Here is a 21,751-nt window from a genome sequence, read left to right as displayed (position 1 = left end):
TTATCTTTTCAGCGCCAGGTCAAGACTTTTCTCTTCTCCCAGGCTGTTAACAGCATACGCTGAGTTTTTTAACTGACCCCAGAATAGTTGATTTAAATGGATATTGCCTGTTTTTGTTTGTATTTTATGCTTTTTATGATTTTAAATTTTGTATATTTGTTTTTAATGTTCACTGTTTTTAACTTTTGTAAACCACCCAGACAGCTTCAGCTATGGGGTGGTATATAAATGTAACAAATAATAATAATAATCAATAAAGTGGGTGCAATGTTGAGTTAAATTTGGCTGGTAGGCAACACCTTTGACCGGGCGTGTTCTAATGCAGTACGGCATGATTCCAAACTGAGCAACTGAGAGGCAGGACAGAAGGTAGGGGTGTGTGTGTGTGAGAGAGAGAGAGAGAGGGAGAGAGGGAGGGAGGGAGAGAGGGAGGGGGGAGAGAGAGAGGGAGAGAAGGAGGGGGGAGAGAGAGAGGGAGGGAGAGGGAGAGAGAGAGAGAGGGAAGGAGGGAGAGAGAGAGAGGGAGAGGGATAGAGAGAGAGAGGGGGGGGAGGGAGAGGGGAGGGGGAGGGAGAGAGAGATCTCACATGACAAATTGCAAGAAATGAGAAGGCCAAAAATGGTTTAATCTTTCCTTCCGGACCCAGAGTTTACACAGTAAGCAATCGGCAGGTGGGTACTGAAAGCTAGCGCTGTGGGCGTCGCACGTGTTACATCCTCTTTCTCATCTTGCCTTTCTTGGCGGTTCCGCGCCCAAAAGCCGACCGGCGCATTTCTTGGACATGCTGGCGGTTGTGGGACTTCATGCGTTTCAACCCTCCGCCCTGCAGGAAACGTTGCTTGGCCATCTTCTTCCGCTGCTTGAAGATCTGCTGCTTCGTTTTCAGCTCAGAACGGACCCGGTCCTGCTGGGAGCCGCCTCTGCCGTGGGGGAACGGCGCAGGGTGGGCACCTTTGGGGGAAAAACAGAGTTGCATGACTGGAAATGTCCTGTCTTTTTTGCTGGGTCGTTTGGAGAGAGTATGGGTGCGTTTTAGGCAGTGAACGGCCGTTGTGTCGTTCACCCCATCCACCCGGAGAACAAGTACGGAACAAGGTATCTGCTCAAGATTTCAGCAGCCTGTTGCTCGCTTTTTTCTTATTATTTTTTTAAAAACAAGTTACCAGTTCTCATGGAGGTAGTGAACTGTTTGAGAAGAACACAGCAATTGGAAAAAGGTTCCATCGTGCAGGGAGTTTCTCCCCACCCATGATTTCAAGCTTCTACTCTGGGATAGGCAATGAAAATTATACTAAATTCCAGCAAACATTTATTTTTATGTGTATGAACTGCACACAGTGTTTCGGTAGATTAAACGACTCCCCCGCACCTATTTCTCTCCACAGTGACCTCTGCAAAGAGACTCCGTCGGCCAGAGAACCAAGGGTCATTTGGAAGCTGCAGCCCGCTTCCTCCCAGGATAAACTTCATGGCAAGGGGGAGACTGCCCCCACACCAACCCATCAGCCAGAGAAGGAACAGCTGCAGGGAGCTGGCCTCACTCTTCCATGCCAGGAAAAAAAAAACCACCTAGAAGAACTTTGAAACTAAGAACTGGGCCTGAGTTCTGCTTTTTCCTCCTCCCTCCCAATGCCTTTTCCTTTTGTGTCGTATCTTTTAAATTGTAAACCTGAGGGCAGAGACTGTCTGGTTAGTCATCTTTGTAAGCCGCTCTGGAAGATTATTTTGGGCTGAAGAGGAGGGTTAAAATTCCACTAGGGAAGACTTCAAATTGTGCCAGTTCTCAGTCTGCAGGCTTAGGTGGTACAATTTGGGATAGGCAGCGGACGAGGGAAACGGTGTGCGCATCCTTGCTTGCGGCAACACTCACCTCGGCCTCTCCATGGCTTCCTGCCCCTGCGCTCCCCTTCAGCCTCTGCGTCCGAGTCCTGTTCGTCCACCTTGTTCTTCTTCTTCCATTTCTCGTAGCTGCAGCGAGCACGGTCAAGGAGTCCAACATGCCCACCTTTCCTGAACAGCTTCGATATTCATGCATCCATATCCCACCTTTTTGCCTCTTGCAAGGAGCCCAAGGCTGCTCACATGGTCCTCCTCTTCCCAATTGACCTTCACAACAGCCCTGTGAGGTAGGTCAGTGACTGGGCCAAATTCACCCAGACCCAGTGGGGACTAGAACCCGGATCTTCTGAGTCCCAGTCCGACACTCTAACCACTATGCCACAGGGGCTCTTTCATACCATGCTTTGTTATTATGCCTGAGCCACATCAGTGTATGGAGAAGTGAGAGTGCTGTATTCTCCACTCCAGTTGCGTCCCTACTCCACAGCTGGTTTGGGCCTACACTGGCTCTTTACCTTTTGCCAGGACACCCTTTACTCCCAAGCTCCTGGTTGAAAAGCATGCTGGGAAGGAATGGTGGCTGGTCTCACGGCTGGCCACCTACAGAACCAATGGGGGCCTCCGTTCATGAGGCGGTTTGGAGGCCATCAAGTCCACCCTGCTAATCACAGCAGGACAGCCACAAGTAGTACATGCACCAGAGACAGCTGTCCAGTCTCGGCATGAAACCCTCCAGCGAGGAAGAGCCCGCCCACTCCTCTAGGAAACTGGTTCCATTCTCAAACTGCTCTCACTACGAGGCGTCCAGCATGGTGTAGTGGTTAAAGAGTCGGACCGGGATGCAGGCGAACTGAGTTCTAATCCCCACTCAGCCCCGAAGCTGAGTGCCTTTGGATCGGTCACTGACTCGCAGCCTAACTTACCTCACAAGGTGGTTGTGAGGATAAAATGGAGAGGAGGAAGACGATGTAGACCTCCTTGGAAGGAAGGCGGGAGAGAAATGCCGCCACTAAATAAATAAAATCAAAGTTGTTTCTCCTAATGTTCAACCGAAATCTACCCTTCTGTTGTTTCTCCTAATGTTCAACCGAAATCTACCCTCCTGTTGTTTCTCCTAATGTTCAACCGAAATCTATCCTCCTGCAGCTAGATCTAACCCTGCCCTCTGTGAACAGAAGAAAATAGATCTTTGGCCTCTTCTAAATGTCAGCCTTTTAAAGGGCTATCAGGTCCCCCCAATAACGGGGGGGGGGGGAGCTCCTCTTTTGGCCCGAGAGTTGAACTCTGTGTCAGAGAAGTTCTCGGGGGGGGGGGGCACTCTAGTGGTGGGTGTGGCCAAAGGGGCGGGCCCAAACATAACAGCATAATTTCGCTTAAAGCTCTTCCCACCAGTAACTAAGGTTTAAGGGAGGCATTTCAACCTCTTTGAATGGGGGAGGGGGGAAAACTGCACAAAAGTTGGGAAATCACCAAATGACGGGCAGTTAGGGTAAAGGGGAGTGGGCCCCCTGCCCTATCGTGTTCTCGTCTCCATACCCAAGTCCCTTCCTTTTCTCTGTCCCCTGAACCAACAGCTAAGACGAAGCGTTACGTGCTCACTGCCTGTCCGTCTCTCCCCCGCTGCTACCCTACCGGACCTGGAAGGATACAGGTTCCTTTTGTAGGAGCTGTTGATGTACGCCCCACTCTCGGTACGGATCTTCTTCTTATCCTCCTGGCCTGTCTGCCCCACAAACCGCTTCTTCTTCCGGTCCCTGGAGCAGAGAGAGAGAGTGTGTATGGGGGGAACAACAGAGCGTTAAGCAACCTAGGAGTTCTTGCAGGAAAGGTCGCCCACTGACTGAGCAAAGAGCAACTCTTTGGGATCAACGTCCCCTATTATTCAAAGAAGGGTGGAGACAAGCAGAGAAGTACACAGTGTATGTGCACTGTGAGGAGGGATCTGCAATGCCAGGCATTCTATTCCATTTAAGCCAGCTGGGATTTCACCGTGTTTCCATTCCAATACATGGCTGCATAGTGTAGCACATTCCCCCGCCCCATACCAGAAATGCTTTGTGTTTTGGGGGTGGGGGTTGTCCTGTGATTTGCACAAATTGGATGTTCTCTTTCTTTCTCCCCCCGGATTAAACTTGTACAAATGGGGTTGTAATTTTATATCAGCAATCTTGCACACATGCGCAAATCTTCCTGCCCACTACGTAGCCCTGCAGAGGCACCGTCCCCTCTTGTAAAAACCCTTGTCAGTTTCACCCTTCCGCACACACTACATTGTTCAGCCCAATTTGTCAAAGAACGTGTCAGTTTCATCCTCCCCTTTCCTGGGGAAGCCCTGAAGAGCGGAATACGGCTCTGCGGAGTTCTGCGCAGCAAATGGAGAGAATGAAGCTGACAAGGCATATTTACAAGAAGGGAATACATCTCCGCAGAGCTAAGTAGCGGACAGACAGCCTTGCAGAAGTGCCTATTTGCACAAGAACCCCAATAAAAATACTTTTAAAAAAGTTACGCCCGCGTGCCTGAGTTCCCCACCCCTGCTTCAGAGATTTCCGAAACGAACTCATCCACAAACTTTTCCTGTCCGTGTCAGAATACAACCACAAAAAATCCTTTCTAGTGGATACTGACCATTTCAGGAGCTGCTTGTTTTTGTTCATGTTCTGATTCTCGTCGCCCATCAGATCCAGGATGGCGCCCGACGCCTGCTGCTCAAAAGCGCTGCCTTCTCCACTGATGCATAGCCTGGGTATCGAGAGAGGACAGGGATTAGGAATGCGGGAAGCTGATGGACTGCAAGTCCAACCGTTTGCTTCTCCGGCCCGGTACTATCTGGTCTGAACGGCAGCTGCTCTCCAGCGCCTTTCCCCATTACCTGTTTAAGCAATTTACTATCCTAGCCTTTTAACTCTGCTATGTTAAATCCGTATTTTAATTCTCTGCGTTGCAGCTCAGTTTTATTCTGGCCGTACCTTTGCATTGTGGTTTTAAGCTTTCAGGTTATATTTTAGGCTGTACACGGGTTTTAACTTTTTTGTGAACTGCCCAGAGAGCTTCAAGCTAAGGGGTGGTGTAGAAAATTAATGAATAAATTCCACTGTTCCTTTTTAAGCGGAGATGCCCAGATTGAACCTGGAATGCCTGCATGCAAAGGTTGACTGGGATAGGGGTCCTCCCTTAAAGAAAAGTCTCCCTCTGCTCAGGTTGGAGACTAGCCCTCCTGGACCACCTCCCATCACGTACCCACGCTCGGAATCAAAGTCTTTGGGCCGGTAGGGGATGTAGAACTCTTGGTCCTGCGGTGCCCACGGCTTTCTCTTCTTGCTATGGCTCTTATCTGCTGGGTGCTGCTGCTGCTTCCGTTTTCTTCCCACCACACTGGAGAAGACATCCTGGGGCAGAAGAATTAAGACCGGTTAGTGACCCCCGTCCCCATCAGGAACATGCACCAGCACGACTCAACTCCCTGGGCGTTTCCAAGTGGGCTGTCAGGAGTCTTCACAACAAGGCTGTATATTATTATTATTATTATTATTATTATTATTATTAATAATAATAATAATAATAATAAATTTATTTGTTACCCGCCTCTCCCTCTGGATTGAGGTGGGGTACAACACAATTAAAAACAACATAAAATACATAAAACTAATTCAAACATTTAAAACCAGTGTATCATTAAAAGCATCACACCATTAAAAAAGGCATCTTAAAATTCAGCTGGGTAGGCCTGCCGGAAGAGATCAGTCTTTATGGCTTTCTTAAATTCTGGAAGACTGTTAAGTTGACGAATCTCTCCCAGCAAGCCATTCCACAAACTGGGAGCAGCAGAATAATAATAATAATAATAACAACAACAACAACATTTGTATACCACCCCATAGCCAAGGCTCGCTGGGCGGTTTATGTAGGATAAAAACACTTAAAAACAATATACAAAAAATTAAAATCACAAAAACGTAGAATTTAAAACCACAAAAACAAACCCAGGCTCATTACGTATTGCTAAATGCCTGGGAGAAGAGAAAAGTCTTGACCTGGCGCTAAAAAGATAACAATGTTGGTGCCAGGCAGGCCTCGTCAGGGAGATTGTTCCATAATTGGGGGGCCACCACAGAAAAGGCCCTCTCCCTTGTTGCCATCCTCCGAGCTTCCCTCGGAGTAGGCACTCGGAGGAGGACCTTAGATGTTGAGCGCAGTGTACGGGTAGGTCCATGTCGGGAGAGGCGTTCCGTCAGGTATTGTGGTCCCAAGCCATGTAAGGCTTGATAGGTTAAAAGGTATATGCAGGAGAATCTCAGAAAACAGCACTGGCTCTCAATTCTTGAAAATGTCAGCTCACATCCAAAACAAAAAAGAGGCCAGTTTTCTAGTCCATTTGATTTTGAGCTGCAGAGACAAGGGATAGGCAGGCTTCAAAGAGCCTTGTCTGCCTAAACTTTATTGCACATAGCCATAGGCCTTTACAATATATAAAAAGAGACCTTTCCCAATGCAAAACTTGGTTAAAATTAAAATTGCACACTCGACAAAGCTGTTTAGAACAAACCGTGTCTGACTCCGCTGGGCTTGACCAGTCAAATCTAAAAAGTTAAGATTTATAGTACATCATATTTCTCGATGTGGCGGGACCGCAGCTTCTTGGCTGCCAAAGCAAACCGGGCTACCGAGTATGTGATCAATCGATCCTTATTGGCTAGGAGTTTATTACCACTTCCTACGATGTTTAATCTGAATACAGCTGAATAACAGATGACAAAAAGCGACCTCTAGGATCCGCATCCAAAGGACAGAACATCAAGTAACGAACTGTGCCTTCAACCTGATTGCAACCAAATATACATTTCCATTCTGCGACTGGGATTCTTAGGTATTTATTTATTTATTTATTGCATTTCTATACCGCCCAATAGCCAGAGCTCTCTGGGCGGCTCACAAAAATTAAAAACATTCAAAGTATAAAACCATCGTATAAAATACATATAAAATACAATATAAAAGCTCAACCAGATAAAAACAGCAGCAATGCAAAATTACAAATTTAAAACATCAAGTTAAAATTTATTTACAGACTGTTAAAATGCTGAGAGAATAAAAAGGTCTTCACCTGGCGTCTAAAAGCATATAATGTAGGTGCCAAGCAAACCTCCTTATGGAGCTCATTCCACAGCCGGGGTGCCACAGCAGAGAAGGCCCTCCTCCTGGTAGCCACCTGCCTCACTTCCTTTGGCAGGGGCTCGCGGAGAAGGACCCCTGAGGATGACCTTAGGGTCCAGGCAGGTACATATGGGAGGAGGCGTTCCTTCAGATAGCCTGGCCCCAAGCCGTTTAGGGCTTTAAATGTCAATACCAGCACTTTGAATCGGGCCCGGGCCCGGACCTGGACTGGCAGCCAATGAAGCTGGAAAAGGACTGGCGTGATGTGGTCTCATCGGCCAGTCCCTGTTAGTAACCGGGCTGCCCTTTTTTGTACCAGGTGAAGTTTCCAGACCGTTTTCAAAGGCAGCCCCACGTATAACGCATTGCAGTAATCCAAACAAGAGGTTATCAGAGCATGGATCACTGTAGCTAGGCTATCTCTGTCCAGATAAGGGCGTAGTTGGTATATCAGCCTAAGCTGATAAAAGGTGCTCTTTGCCACTGAGTTCACCTGTGCCTCAAGTGACAGTTCTGGATCCAAGAGCACCCCCAAACTACAGACCCGATCCTTTAGGGGGAGTGCAACCCCGTGCAGGACAGGGCAAACATCTCCCATCAAGGTATGCAGAGGGCGTCAGCTGGAACCTAAGTTCTGTAAAAGCTCTTCAAAGCTCCATGCCTCAAAGTAATGTGGTCTTGCATGACTGACCTTCAAGGAGCGACTTTTTTTAACCTAAGATCTACCTGTTGGGGCCAGAACTTTTCCTTGGGAATTCTGTTTGTGCTCAGAAACACAGCTCACAATGCAGGTCTTACTTAGCAGAGTAAGTTTATTAGCTTCAGACTTCTTAACAGTTCCGTGTCATTGTGCAGAGTGACAAAAGCTATACATATATACACAGTTCTTATCTATATTACATACGGCTGTGATTAGGCTAACCCAGCCTCAAGGATCTTTGGTATATTCATATCATTAACACCATGATATCTTACAGAATCCTGGCAAGGTTCCCAGTACAACTTCTATCTCAAGGTAATTGCTCACAGATAGTCTTCCTCTGTTTAGCCTTGAGATAGCCACACACACAATTTTAACGACTACGCAAGCCTTTTACTTTCTTATACTTAACACTACCAACTAGAGAGTGGAGCAAAATAAGCATTGGGACCGTTCACACAACACGCTAACCCACACCTAGATGTTCTGACTTGGCCTTTAGCTACTTTCAGTTGGTACATCAATTTTTCTATGTTAGTTCGTTAGTTACACTTTTATACCGCCCAATAGCCAAAACTCTCTGGGCGGTTCACAACAAAAACATCTTGAAGGCACAAGGTTAGATCTTTGATCCTCCGCATGGACAGCAGAAACAAAGTTAAGCAAACCAAGGAGTGGTTCCAATGTCCTAGATTTGTGAAATGGATCGCAGAATCCCGCTTTTTAAAGTCGCGGAATATGGGCTGCCCATTGTAAATGCACAGAGTATCCCCCAACACTCAGCGGCAGGCATACCTGAATATGTTCTTCCTCCTCCTCCATTTCTCCTTCGTTGGCAGCTGGTGCAGCCTGGTCTTCGGCCTTAGCTGCTGTCACCACCGCCAGACACAGCCTTTCCTGCTGCTTCCGTTGGTGCCGGTCAATGAGCGGGCGGTCCCGGCTACGCTTGGCACGCATGACGTCGCTGGCCAGCGTCTTGTTGGTGGCGTTGATTTCGAAGATGGTCTAACGCAAGACGGAAACAGATGAGTGACGTTTGGAGGGGCAGGAGCTTGCCATGACAATTCTCAAGGACAGCCCCAAAATGCGGGCAGCTGTGCGGATCCGTATTTATTTATTTATTTATTTATTACATTTTTATACCGCCCAATAGCCGAAGCTCTCTGGGCGGTTCACAAAATGGCATTATGGTAATTGTGAGCAAGGTTAGGTCATCCTGGTATTTTTTTGGAGGCCTACCAAAGCTTGCTTTTGAACTGCGAGTAGCCCATTTCTGTCGCTGCTGGTATCAACTAGCGCTGTGCACCGACCCCACCCCCCCACCCCGATTCAGCTCGGAGGCCAATCCAGAGCCCCGAAACAGCCCTGATCCGCTTCAGGGGTTGCCCGCCACAGTGCCGAAGTCAGATTTGGGCCCTCCGAGGCGACTCGCCCTTTTCTGGGTGCCAGCTGCGACAAACCAGGCCGCAATTTTAAGATATCGCAGGGGCTCTGATTAGTACCTCTATGGCCACAAACTACGGTGGCCATAGAGGTACTAAACTTAAAATCGCAGCCTGGTTCTTCTTGTGGGCGGCTATGATGGCAGCTGGCAGGAGTGAGGTGGCGGCGGCAGCAACGACAACAGGTAAGCGGCCCAGTGCTGCTCCGAAGCGGCCCAAGGTGTTCCAAAGCTTCGGAGCCGACCAACTTCAGCTTTGGGGCACTTCGGGCTGAAGCAGAACCACCTCAGAACTGAAGCGAGCTGAACCAGCCCGCCTCAGCTTGGATTTGGACATTCGTCTGAGGCGAATGTCCAAATATCAATGAACCTGTTCTACCCCCGTTCTCATCTCCACCAGGAGAAGGTTTTTGGTAAAGCCAATGGGCCGTTGTACTGGATTTGGTTTTGGAAGCACGGCGAGAAGTCAAATGAGAACTTTCCCAGAGTCATGTGCAGTGTCAAGCAGCATATGCATACTTATTTGGCAACTGTTAGGAAGTTAGAGTTGGTTCTTAGAGTTGTAGTGAAGGGCAGTGCTGTTTCCTACTAACAAAGCTTAGATACTGCACCGTTCACCTTCCAGCTGATAAGAATATTCCTTTCTCGGCTGTGAAAATAATTATTATTATTATTATTATTATTATTATTATTATTATTATTATATTTATTTGTATCCCGCCTTTTGCCCAATGCTGGGCCTCAAGGCGGCCTTACAAAGTTTAAAATATACATGGGGGGGGAGGGAAACAAAACCATAAACAATTAAAAAAAATACACCACAAAATTATAAGACGTTAACATAGATGGAGGGTTGGATTATTCTCCAAAGGCCTGTTTGAACAAAAAAGTTTTTGCCTGCTTCCGAAAGCCCATCAAGGAGGGAGCCAGCCTAGCTTCCCCGGGAAGAGAGTTCCAGAGCACCGGAGCAGCCACCAAGAAGGCCCTCTCCCGTGTTCCCACCAAGCGTGCCTGTGAAGAAGGTGGGACTGAAAGAAGGGCTTCTCCAGAAGATCTCAAAGCACGAGCAGGCTCATCAGGGAGAATACGGTCTTTCAAATAACCTGGACACGAGCCATATAGGGCTTTATAGGTCATAACCAGCACTTTGAATTGTGCCCGGAAACAGACTGGAAGCCAGTGGAGCTGTTTTAACAGGGGAGTTGTCATCTGCTCCCTGTAACCAGCCAGAAAATCTTTCTTTCCTGCGAAGAAATTAACCCCCCCCTTTCCCCTCCTTGCTGAAGGGAGGGAGAGGTGTGTGTGCGTGCGTGCGTGTGTGCCTTCTGACAGTCTGAAACTCGGGGAAAAGTCCTATAAATTTCTGGGCAGATTGATCTATTACTTGTTCTCATCTGGGATGGGTGGGGGAAAGTGCACCACCTGCTTAGGTAAACAGCCATCCAGGACAATGCCTGTTGCTTCCAGCAAACCGGAAGTAACTGCAGCTGCGAGCTGAGTTGTGCGTGTAAGCTTTTGTTTGGTTTGATTATCTGCATCCATTTTCCATCAGTGGGCTCTCCCACACTCAAGGCCTTCAAGAGGCAGCTGGACAGCCAACTTTCAGGGATGCTTTAAGGTGGATTCCTGCATTGAGCAGGGGGTTGGACTCGATGGCCTTGTGGGCCCCTTCCAACTCTACGATCCTGTGATTCTATGATTCTATGAACTATATCATTCTTTCAGACAAGTGGACGTCAATCCTCGTCCTACTGAAATTGGAGCCAACACTAAAGTTACGAACAGGGCAAGCCTGGATGATTTGCGAACTGAAACGGAGTTCTCATACATCGCTAGAGCTACTGTTGGTGTCTCCTCAACCAAGCCTCCTGGCAGGCGGCTGCTTGTGGCAGGAAACAGGGGACTCCCAGGTCAGGAGGCCCTGGGGAAATTGAGGCAAACACCCTGGAAGGCAAAGAATTGTGGAGCCATAAAAGGAAGGCGGAAGCAAGGCCCAGCGGCGCGTTTTCGCTCTCCGCCGCCTTCCCACGATGCCAAGATTAGCAGGAAGGATGGGCTTGGGATACTTACGGCCTTGGAACGGTAGGTTTTGATGCTGTCCACGAATCTTAGACGCTCCATCTCCTCTCCCTCAAAGCGCAAACCTTAAAAAAAAAGACAGGGAAACAAAGAGTGTTGAGAAGTTTGTCAATGAGAATAAAGGAGAACTATTACAAAATTTTGTGGAGGTGGTACCTAACCCCGATTAGATTGAATAAGATAAATGATCAGCAGTCAGCAAATTGTTGGAGAGGTTGTGGGGAAAAAGGAACGTATTTACATATGTGGTGGGAATGCAAATATGTACAAAGATTTTGGAAGATGGTGTTTTCAGAAATTGAAGAAATAGTGGGAATGAAAATAGAACAAACACCAAAGATTGCATTACTGTCACTATTTGAAGATATAAAGTGTGGAAAAGAAAATATAGAGCTGATATCGAGTTTGCTGGTTGCAGCACGATTGATGGTAGCTAGGAACTGGAAGATTCAAGGGGAATATTCTATTGAAGAATGGTATAAAGAAGTATGGGATATAGCCATTAATGATAAACTGACATGTAATATTAAGTGGAGAAAAGGCGTAACTAAAATTAATGAGTTTGAAGGAATCTGGAAACAGTTCCTAATATTTGTGTTTACTAAGGGAAGTGGGAAACCGCCAGCGGAAGAAACGATAAGATTTTGGATTCAGGAATAGATCCCGAGGTGGGGGGTGCACTTTTACGTTAAGAATGATTATGTTGTAGTATGATAATGTATAGGTAATATTTACTCAACACATATGTACTCAACATTTATTCAATATTTATTTAGAAGTTGTTTGATGTTTTTCATTTGATTATTATTATTTTTGTAATGTTGTATGTTTATATAGTGTGGGGGGGGGGAAATTAAAAAAAAAAAAAAGACAGAAAGCAAAAGAAGAAGAAAAAGTGGTCACCAGGGGGGTGGGGAGGCTAGTGGCCCGACGAGTTCATGTTCACGTTACAGATTTTGTAAACCGCCCAGAGAGCTTTGGCTATGCGGGCGGTATAGAACTGTATAGAACTGTCGCTGCTGGTATCAACTAGCGCTGTGCACCAATCCCTTACAGTATAGAACTGTAAGTAACGACAATGTAATGTGGACATTTGACACATTCAGGCTTCCAAGCAGTGGAGGCTGGTGGCTCTGATATCGGTGGGGCGGTGAATCCGCTCCGGGTTTCAATCAGAACCAGTCAGAACTCTCAAGGAGTGATCCAAGGGGCAAAGGATCCAGGCGTGTTGGACTGCAAAGCACCTTGGAGAGCTCCTTTAAAGTTCTGGCTGAAATCCAGGCCCACTGATATATGAGTCACCAGCCTCCACTGGTACCATGCCCATTCCAGGACACGCAACTAAACCAGGGGTCCTCGTTCCACCTCCCACCGCAAAACCACCACCCCACACACACGCACGCACAGACACCCTTTCCCAGCGAGGATTGCACTCACTGAACAACGGGTGAATGCCCAAAAGGCTAAAGTCCATCTCTTTGACCCTCTTGATGGACTCGGGCGACGGAGCAGGCCGTGACTTCTGGTACTGCTTCTGGGCGTTGTCGGAGACCCGGCGGAGGTTCTGCAGTTCCAGCGAGCGCTCGTGATCCGTCTGCAGCAAGCTCTCCTCGTCGTCGATGACGCTCTGGGGGACGCGGCCAAACACGCCATCCGAGTCTGAAGCGGGGAAAGAGGAACGGTCAGGCGTCCAAGGGGAAGGGCGGGTTGCAAGGGGACCATCGTGGGAAAGGCCTTCTCGGTGGGGGCACCCTAACTGTGCAATGCTCTCCCCAGGGGCCTACCTCAACGTCATTCCAGCACTAGGGGGAAAAAAACCTTTCCCGGGCTTTTTAAATCTGATCTACTCCCTTGGAATTGTTTTTTTTTAATGCTCCTTTGTGTTTTTTTACATTTCTGCTTGCTGATTTGATTTCCTTCTCCGAAAATGGTGCTATCAGTGGTTTTTAATATGTGTTTTATTAGGGTGACCATATGAAAAGGAGGACAAGGCTCCTGCATCTTTAACAGTTGTAGAGGAAAGGAAATTTCAGCAGGTGTCCTTCGTATGCATACAGCAACTAGTGAAATTCCCTCTTCATCGCAATAGTTAAAGCTGCAGGAGCCCTCCTCTCTTTTGTATCTGGTCAAGAGGGCAGGACTCCTGCAGCTTTAACTGTTATGAGGAAGACAAAATTTCACCAGGTGCTACATGCATTCAAATGACACTTGCTGAAATTCCCTTTTCTATGCAACTGTTAAAGATGCAGGAGCCCTGTCCTCCTTTTCATAGGGTCACCCTAGTTTTATAGTAAATTTTGGGAACCTGTTGAAGAGTGAGGGAGAAATCCCTGCCAGAAATAAAATTAAGCCAGGCAGAATTCTCTCACGACAATGGGCATGCTCAGACGACACGCCAAACCGTGGCCAGGCCGCTACCCCTTTTGCAGCAAATGTTAGTGAGCGGGTTTAAACCGTGGTTATGGAGCCACCATGGTTAAGAATGGTTCACCCGACACGCTAAGCCGTAATGTCGAGCTCAAAATGCTTAACCACCATGGCTTAGGGTGTCGTCTGAAAAGGGTCCATGGCTAGGGTGACCCTATGAAAAGGAGGACCGGGCTCCTGTATCTTTAACATAGGGTGACCCTATGAAAAGGAGGACCGGGCTCCTGTATCTTTAACATAGGGTGACCCTATGAAAAGGAGGACCGGGCTCCTGTATCTTTAACAGTTGCATAGAAAAGGGAATTTCAGCAGGTGTCATTTGTATATATGGAGAACCTGGTGAAATTCCCTCTTCATCACAACAGTTAAAGCTGCAGGAGCCCTGCCCTCTTTCAAATCTGGTCACTCTAGTATAGCTCCTGCACCTTTAACTGCTGTGATGAAGAGGGAATTTCATATATGATGTTCTTAATTCAGTTTTATGTATTTTATGCATATTGTTGTTCCCTGCCTCGATCCAGAGAGGTGGATAAGAAATAATTTTATTATTATTTATTATTATTTATTATTATTATTATTATTACCAGAAGAAACACCTAGACGAGCAGCCCTGCAAATGAGTCTACAAAATTTAATAAACTCACTGGCCTACCCCCGTTGCACCCATCACCAGTCATGTGTGACCTAAAAGAAACAACTTTTGTAAAGCTTCTCTACCTACTCGCCTGGGGTGAATTCATACTCGCCATAGGCGACCAAGTGAGCAGGAGTTTACAAGGCTAGCACGCACTTCCTCCAAGGATGCAGCAGCTACCAAGCAAGAGGGGTTTTCCCTGGCACACACAGCATCCGCTTCAATCCCACAAGAGTTTGGATGGCTTTACCTGCAGGCTTGTCGTGAGGACTGGCGAGAACCAGCGGCCGTCCTAGAAATAGGTGCAAGTCAAAAACGTAGGGGGTCTCGTCCGGTGCCACCAGGGAGTAGGCGGTGCCACTCCTCCCAGCCCGAGCCACTCTGCCTGGAGAGCAGGAGAGAAGAAGAAAGGTACGAAAGTTCATTTAATGTAAAGGAATAACACCCCCGGCAGGGCTGCAGAAAACAGTAACAATACGGGGGAGAACTTGAACAGCAGACTGCAGTCAGAGTCCCATTCTCCATGTGGTTTGATGACCACCAGTTGCTGGGGAACATGGGCGGGAGGGTGCTGTTACACCATGTCCTACTTGCTCATCCCTGGCCGATGGCTGCTTGGCCACTGTGTGAACAGAGTGCTGGACTAGATGGACCCTTGGTCTGATACAGCAGGGCTCTTCTGATGTTCCTGTTTCTAGTTGTTGTCCATTTGGGGGAGGGGGGGGCAATGCCAGGCAAATCGGGCTCGCCCCATAGAGAAGAGCGGGTAAAGCATCTTCTACTTGTCGCGTTCCCCACATGGTGGGTTGGAGGCAGGCCCCGGGGTGACCTGCCCGTAAGGATTAGGCCTAACATCATTTTAAAAAAAGAAAATGAGAAAAGAGAAAACAAACTAATAAAAGGTTTAACGAGCGAAATATATAGAATATTAGTGGGAAAGGGAGAGACGGAAAGTGTAGGCAAGATGGTTTGGGAAACTGACTTGAAGGAACAAATACGGCAACAGAGTTGGGAAGGGATATGGAAATGCCTGTGAGGATAAAAGAAAATTATTACAAGCTTGTCTGGAGGTGGTACCTAACCCCTGTGAAATTAAATAAAATAAATAAGATGAATTCAGCAACATGTTGGAGAGGTTGTCAAGAGAAAGGAACGTGTTTACATATGTGGTGGGAATGTGAATTTGTACAAAAATTATGGAAAATGGTGTTTAAAGAGATAAAAGAAATTTTAGGAATGGAGATTGAAGAGACGCCCATAGTGGCATTGTTATCAGGGTATGGAGAATTGAAATGTAATTAAGAGACAAAAGAATTGATAACGAATTTGTTGACAGCAGCAAGACTAATGATATCTAGGAACTGGAAGGTTCAAGGGGATTATCATATAGGAGATTGGTATAAAGAGATCTGGGATATTGCTATTAATGATAAATTAACATGTAACATAAAAGCTAGAAGAGGAATGATAAAAATGAATGATTTTGAAGGAATATGGAAACAGTTTTTAGAATTTGTACTATTAAAGGGGAGAGGGAAAACACCTCCAGAAGAAGTAATGAGATTTTGGAAATATGAATAAGATCCCATGGTTGGAGGGAGCACACTTATGTTAATTATGATTATGTTAAAGGGAATTAAGTTAGAACATATGTTTATTAAATTGTTTACTTTATATTATGTGTATTATGGGGTATTGTTTTATATTGTATTGTTGGTATTGTTTGGATGTATTAAAAAAATAATTTATTTATTTTTAAAAAAAGGATTAGGCCTAACATCTTTGCAGAAACTCTCCGAGAAGGCATGGGAACTGATTCAGAGTCAGATGAGGAAGAGGGCAAAGGATTTACTGGTTCCTGCAACGCTTTGATTGTGTCCGCAGGGCTCAGTTCCCCTGCGTTCAAATAGGTTTCGTCGGCTATTTCAAGCAGTTGAGTTCTGGACAGACGTCACGGCTGCAGAGATCGCAGCGTTCCCAAAGTCGTGCGCGATCCGGCTGAAGCGGGTCAAGCAGCCCCAGAAGCCAGGGTCTAAAATTGGGCCGGGCCTCCTATCACCAAGAGACGTTCTGTCCTGCGTGAGGACGTCTGTGAAGTCTTAACAGACCTGTTTTGCGGCAGGTGCTTCCTGGCGGCCATCTCATTACGACCCAGATGGGGCCGGGTTGAGGATTCAGCCACAGCTTTAGAAGGCAATCCAGTTTTGCACATGTAGCCAAAATCCCTGGCAAGGTGCACCGCTTCGCCTGCCACCAAGGATGCCCAGTAATGTCACATTTGCAGTTTTCTTTCGCCTCGGTCTCCAGCGACCTTTGTAGCACTGAGATAATGTCGTGTCTCTCTGAACGCTCGCACTTTCGATGGGAGGCAAATGACAAGGCTTGCTAAGTAATCTACAAAGCTTTTATTACGCAACAAATGTCTCTTCTCCATAAGGCATCCCCCTAGGCAAAACTATGCAAACTAAGCAAGACAATTGTACGTTCAAGAAGAGAAAGAAGTTACTTCTCAAATGCCCGTAACTTCAAAGTGCCTGGTGCGGTGGTAGGTTCTGGCATAATCTCTCCGGCTTTCTCACGGCTTCTTTACGCAACGTGCATTTCAGCTTTCGGCGGATCCTAGCATCAGTTAGTGTCTCGGAACGCTCACCCCCGGAAACACACTCACTCCCCACTGAGTGTGTAGGATTTGGCCTTGAGGAGATAAGCTCTGGAGGGGGCTGACTCCCAGCTGGGGAATCGCCTGTGAGAGCTTCCTCCTGCACTGGTCCAGGCTGGCTGGTGTCTGGCGCTGCATCTTCTAGTTCTGAATCTGATTCTGATTACTTGAAACGCCTTCTCCCGAAACAGGGGCAGTAGGGTTAGACATGACAGATAAAGGAGGTGAACGGTGGCAGAGAAGAGCCTTTCCTGATGCCGGCGGAGCCCTCTCCATCCATGGGAAGGCAAGATCCAATGGTGGTAGAGGAGTGGAATGTGGCAGACCCAAGAACCAGACGTCAGGTGAGGAGGGAGGAGAAAGACGTGAGGCGTTCTAAAAAGTGGGCGTCTCAAGAGGTCTCTGGGGGAGACCCTCCCTGATGGAGGGGCTAGAAAAGCTACTCAGGTTTTTTATGGTCAGCGGTCGCCAGTTTTCCTTGCAGCTTCCTATCACGGTGTATTCATCCCAAGTCACTTCCTGAAGTCTAAGATCATGCAAAGCTGACTGAAGAACTTACCGTATTTCTTCGATTCTAAGACGCCATTGATTCTAAGACGCACCCCATTTTTAGAGATGTTTATTTGGGAAAAAAGGGCATCTTAGAATCGAAGAAATACTTCCCTCGCCGCCCAGCCAACCTCCTCCCCCCCCCCCGCGCTTTCTTCTAATGGTTGTGTCCTTTTCTTTTTTCCCTCTGTGAGAGAAGAAACCGCCGTTTGCGTGGGAAGAAGGGGGGGGGCGTTGAAACAAAGAGTAAACAATATTTTCGGGCGGGGAGAGAGAGGAGAAGACGCAATTAAGGAGCTAAAACGCTTAACTCTCCAGTCCCGCTCTTTACTTGTATGTGCACCAGGGGACGACGACACGCGAGTAAGTCCCATGGAAATCGATGGGACTTACGAATAAATTTGCCTAACAAAAAACCAGGTGCTTACCCAACCAGCTCCTCCTCGCTCGCATGGCTCGAGGCTGCTGCAGGAGCTTCCTCTTTTCCTCTTACCGTATTGCTTCGATTCTAAGACGCACTCCATTTTTAGAGCGGTTTATTATTATTATTATTATTTATTTATATAGCACCATCAATGTACATGGTGCTGTACAGAGTAAAACAATAAATAGCAGGACCCTGCCGCATAGGCTTACATTCTAATAAAGTCATAATAAAACAATAAGGCGGGGAAGAGAATGCACCAAACAGGCAGTATAAAAGTCAGAACAAAATCAAGTTTTAAAAGCTTTAGGAAAAAGAAAAGTTTTTAGCTGAGCTTTAAAAGCTGCGATTGAACTTGCAGTTCTCAAATGTTCTGGAAGAGCGTTCCAGGCGTAAGGGGCAGCCGAAGAGAATGGACGAAGCCGAGCAAGGGAAGGAGAGACCCTTGGGCAGGTGAGAAACATGGCATCAGAGGAGCGAAGAGCACAAGCGGGGCAATAGTGTGAGATGAGAGAGGAGAGATAGGCAGGAGCTAGACAGTGAAAAGCTTTGTAGGTCAACAGGAGAAGTTTATATTGGATTCTGAAGTGAATTGGAAGCCAATGAAGAGATTTCAGAAGTGGAGTAACATGGTCAGAGCGGCGAGCCAAGAAGATGATCTTAGCAGCAGAGTGGTGAACAGAAACCAATGGAGTGGTGTGAGAAGAAGGAAGGCCAGTGAGAAGAAGGTTGCAGTAGTCCAACCGAGAAATAACCAATGCATGGTTAAAGAATAACCAATTCTTTAAACATACTTGCATGGCTGGCTAGAATAAAGAAAACTAAAGCAATTACTCTGAAAGTTACTGGTGCTCTTTGTGCAAAGCTTGGCTGAGTAATTGCAATTGAAAAAGGCTTATAGTCAGGGGGCTTTACTTTCCATTCTTTGGACTGCAAGCTAAGGACACTCTCAGCTTTAGTTAGGCAAATGCTATGCTCTGTCTTGGTGTCTTGAAGGGGCTCTCCCCGTGCCCCACAAGGGTCTACCCAATGCGTGTAACCCCTGTCCACTCTCTAGTGGCTGCACTCCGAGACCACTTAATAGATTAGAGAGGTTTATTTACGGAAAAAGGTGCATCTTAGAATCGAAGAAATACGGTAGCTCTGTGTTGTGGTATGAGGATTATGACTATAACCTAGACAACTGGGGACCAGGATACCTGAGTGGGCGCCTTCTCCTCTATCAACCTGCCCGGTCACTGAGGTCATCAGAGGGCCTGCTCCTGGTGGTTCCCCATGGACCAATGGTCCAATTGGAGTCCACCAGGAGAAGAGCCTCCAATGTGGTGGCCCCCTTCCAATGGGATTCCCTGCCTTTGGATGTCAGGCAGGCGCCAACGTTGTGCTGCTTCCGGCGCCTCCTGAGAACATTGTTATTTCAGGAAGCTTTCCTTGAGTGATCAGCCACAGACTTATCAGAACTCTTGTTTTATCAGAACCGTTTGTTTCTTTTTCAAAAAATATTAATTATTTTAACATGGTTGTTTTTATTCTGCCGTTCAACGCCCCAAAATCTTTGGATGTGGAGCAATATACAAATATTGGAAATAAATAATTAAAGTACACCTGAACTGCTTCTGACTTGGCGCTGGCTTGCATAATAAAAGGGATTTACTAAGAGATCGTCTTCAATGCGTAACTACAAAGAAGACCAGAGGCTTAGCACTTGACAGTTCGCCATCCCTGCCTTAGATTCAGAGCAGACAACGCTGGGTTAGATGAACTGGGTGTCACAAGTCAGCTTTGCAAGTTAAGCCGCGCAAGGTGCCAGACCTCAAGAACTCACCCACGCGGTGCAGGAAGAGCTTGGGTTTGGCCGGGAAGCTGTAGTTGATCACGTTGTCCAGCAGGGGGATGTCGATTCCACGGGCCGCCAAGTCGGTGACGATCAGCACCGAGCACTTGCCGTGGATGAACTTGCCGACGTTGATCTTGCGAGCCGTCTGGTCCAGAGAGCTGTAGACGTGCGTGCAGTTCACGCCCTGTGCCGTCAGCAGCTGCAGAAGCAGCGAGAAAGGAGGCGGGATGGACTTCAGCAAGCCAAGAGAAAGTGACGCACGGCTCAACATTCCCCAAACCTCCATAAGGCACAGCACGAAAGAACATCAGGAGAGCCCTGCTGGATCAGACCAAGGGTCCATCTAGGCCAGCACTCTGTTCACACCGTGGCCAACCAGCCGTCGGCCAGGGACCAACAAAGCAGGACATGGTGCAACAGTACCCTCCCGCCCATGTTCCCCAGCAGCTGGTGTAACTAGGCATACTGCCTCCACTACTAGAGGTAGCACAGAGGTATCAGGACTAGTAGCCATTGACCTCATTCAGAAGACACCTTAAACCATGGCTTTCACCACGGTGGTTAAGCCAGAAAGCCGGGCCGTGTTCAGAAGACACCTTAAACCATGGCTTTAACCATGATGAATATAGCAAAAAGCCTTATTTGCTGTGGTTAAAGCCATGGTTTAAGGTGTCTTCTCAACCCGGCCTGGCTTTCTGGCTTAACCACCATGGTGAAAGCCGTGGTTTAAGGTGTCTTCTCAACCCGGCCTGGCTTACAGGCTTAACCACCGTGGTGAAAGCCATGGTTTAAGGTGTCTTCTCAAACCGGCCTGGCTTTCTGGCTTAACCACCGTGGTTAAAGCCATGGTTTAAGGTGTCTTCTCAACCCGGCCTGGCTTTCCGGCTTAACCACTGTGGTTAAAGCCATGGTTTAAGGTGTCTTCTCAACCCGGCCTGGCTTTCTGGCTTAACCACCGTGGTGAAAGCCATGGTTTAAGGTGTCTTCTGAACGGGCCCATTGATTGAACAACGTTTTTACTTACCCTCCCCCTCCACACACACATACGCATTTTCCTTCCTTTTTTTAAAAAAATAGTGTGTAAGTTTCTAGCCATCGTGGTGACACAAAGAGGGAAAAATCATTTGGGAAGCATGCCCCTCCAATCCTGTGCAAGCCCCCCTTAACAGGGCCGGGCCCCACAAATGTGGCCCCTGCTGCCCCCCTGAATTTACTTATTTATTCAAACTAACAAAGCGATCCTTCATCACAACGACAGAGCGCTAAGAGGGTCAAATTCAGCTTGGTCGCAAGCGAAAGTTGTCCAGTTCAAAGTTCCGCAATGGTGACAAAGAGCTAACAGGGTCAAATTGAGCTGGCAGAGAAGCTAAATCTAACGGGTTTTGCACTACTGAGTGCAATGGAGCGGCAAACCAGAGATTTATTTTAATTCTTGTAGTCGTGGTTTTTAATCTACAGTTGTCTGCAGGGGGGCAAGGCAGATCCGGTGGAGGGGCGACAATGGTCCCCAGAACTCCGGGAATTGTGCACCCCTGCCTTAAGAACAGAGGGTGGGCACCGAGGGATTTAGTCGAAGGAGCTTTATGAAAAATGGGACTGGAAGAGGAATTTGGAGTGGTAGAATTGAGCAGGGGGGTTGGACTCGATGGCCTTGTAGGCCCCTTCCAACTCTGCTATTATATGATTCTATGAAGTGCACTGATGACCCGGGAGGGAGGCAAAAGCGGCAACACACCCTTGTCCTTCCTTGCCCCCCCCCCCCGAGGAACGCACCCCCACGTACCTCTCTCAGATATTCCGTGTGGTGCTTGGTGGAGACAAAGACGATTGTTTGGTCCTGAGGTCTTACCACAGTCCTCAGCAGGTACAGCAGCAGGGCCGGCTTGTCGTCGGCACGCGCATGGTAGAAGGACAGCTGGGGAAGGCGAGACGTTTATTTGGGGCGCATGTTTAGGCAGGAAAAAAAGTCCTACATTTCCCAGCGTTCCCCAGGCAGCATAGCAGAGG

The 21,751-nt window shown here is 47.5% G+C and overlaps 1 protein-coding gene across 1 annotated transcript in view; it reads right to left on the bottom strand.

Moving 5' to 3' along the window:
• Positions 1–605: 605 nt before the first annotated feature.
• DDX54 (DEAD-box helicase 54) overlaps positions 606–21,751 on the bottom strand; it is a 33,606-nt gene continuing 12,460 nt past the window's right edge. The window contains exons 10-20 of the mRNA XM_063143900.1: positions 21,528–21,659; positions 19,733–19,943; positions 14,526–14,660; positions 12,652–12,873; positions 11,206–11,279; positions 8,490–8,699; positions 5,081–5,229; positions 4,469–4,582; positions 3,490–3,594; positions 1,872–1,969; positions 606–952 (exon numbers count right to left, since the gene is read on the bottom strand). Coding sequence (XP_062999970.1) covers positions 711–952; positions 1,872–1,969; positions 3,490–3,594; positions 4,469–4,582; positions 5,081–5,229; positions 8,490–8,699; positions 11,206–11,279; positions 12,652–12,873; positions 14,526–14,660; positions 19,733–19,943; positions 21,528–21,659 — 1,692 coding nt within the window. The 3' untranslated portion in view covers positions 606–710. The remainder of the gene's footprint in view (positions 953–1,871; positions 1,970–3,489; positions 3,595–4,468; positions 4,583–5,080; positions 5,230–8,489; positions 8,700–11,205; positions 11,280–12,651; positions 12,874–14,525; positions 14,661–19,732; positions 19,944–21,527; positions 21,660–21,751) is intronic.

Source organism: Elgaria multicarinata, chromosome 18 (genome assembly GCF_023053635.1).
Source record: "Elgaria multicarinata webbii isolate HBS135686 ecotype San Diego chromosome 18, rElgMul1.1.pri, whole genome shotgun sequence".
Lineage (NCBI taxonomy): Eukaryota > Metazoa > Chordata > Lepidosauria > Squamata > Anguidae > Elgaria > Elgaria multicarinata.
This window is presented reverse-complemented; position numbering and strand designations above follow the sequence as displayed.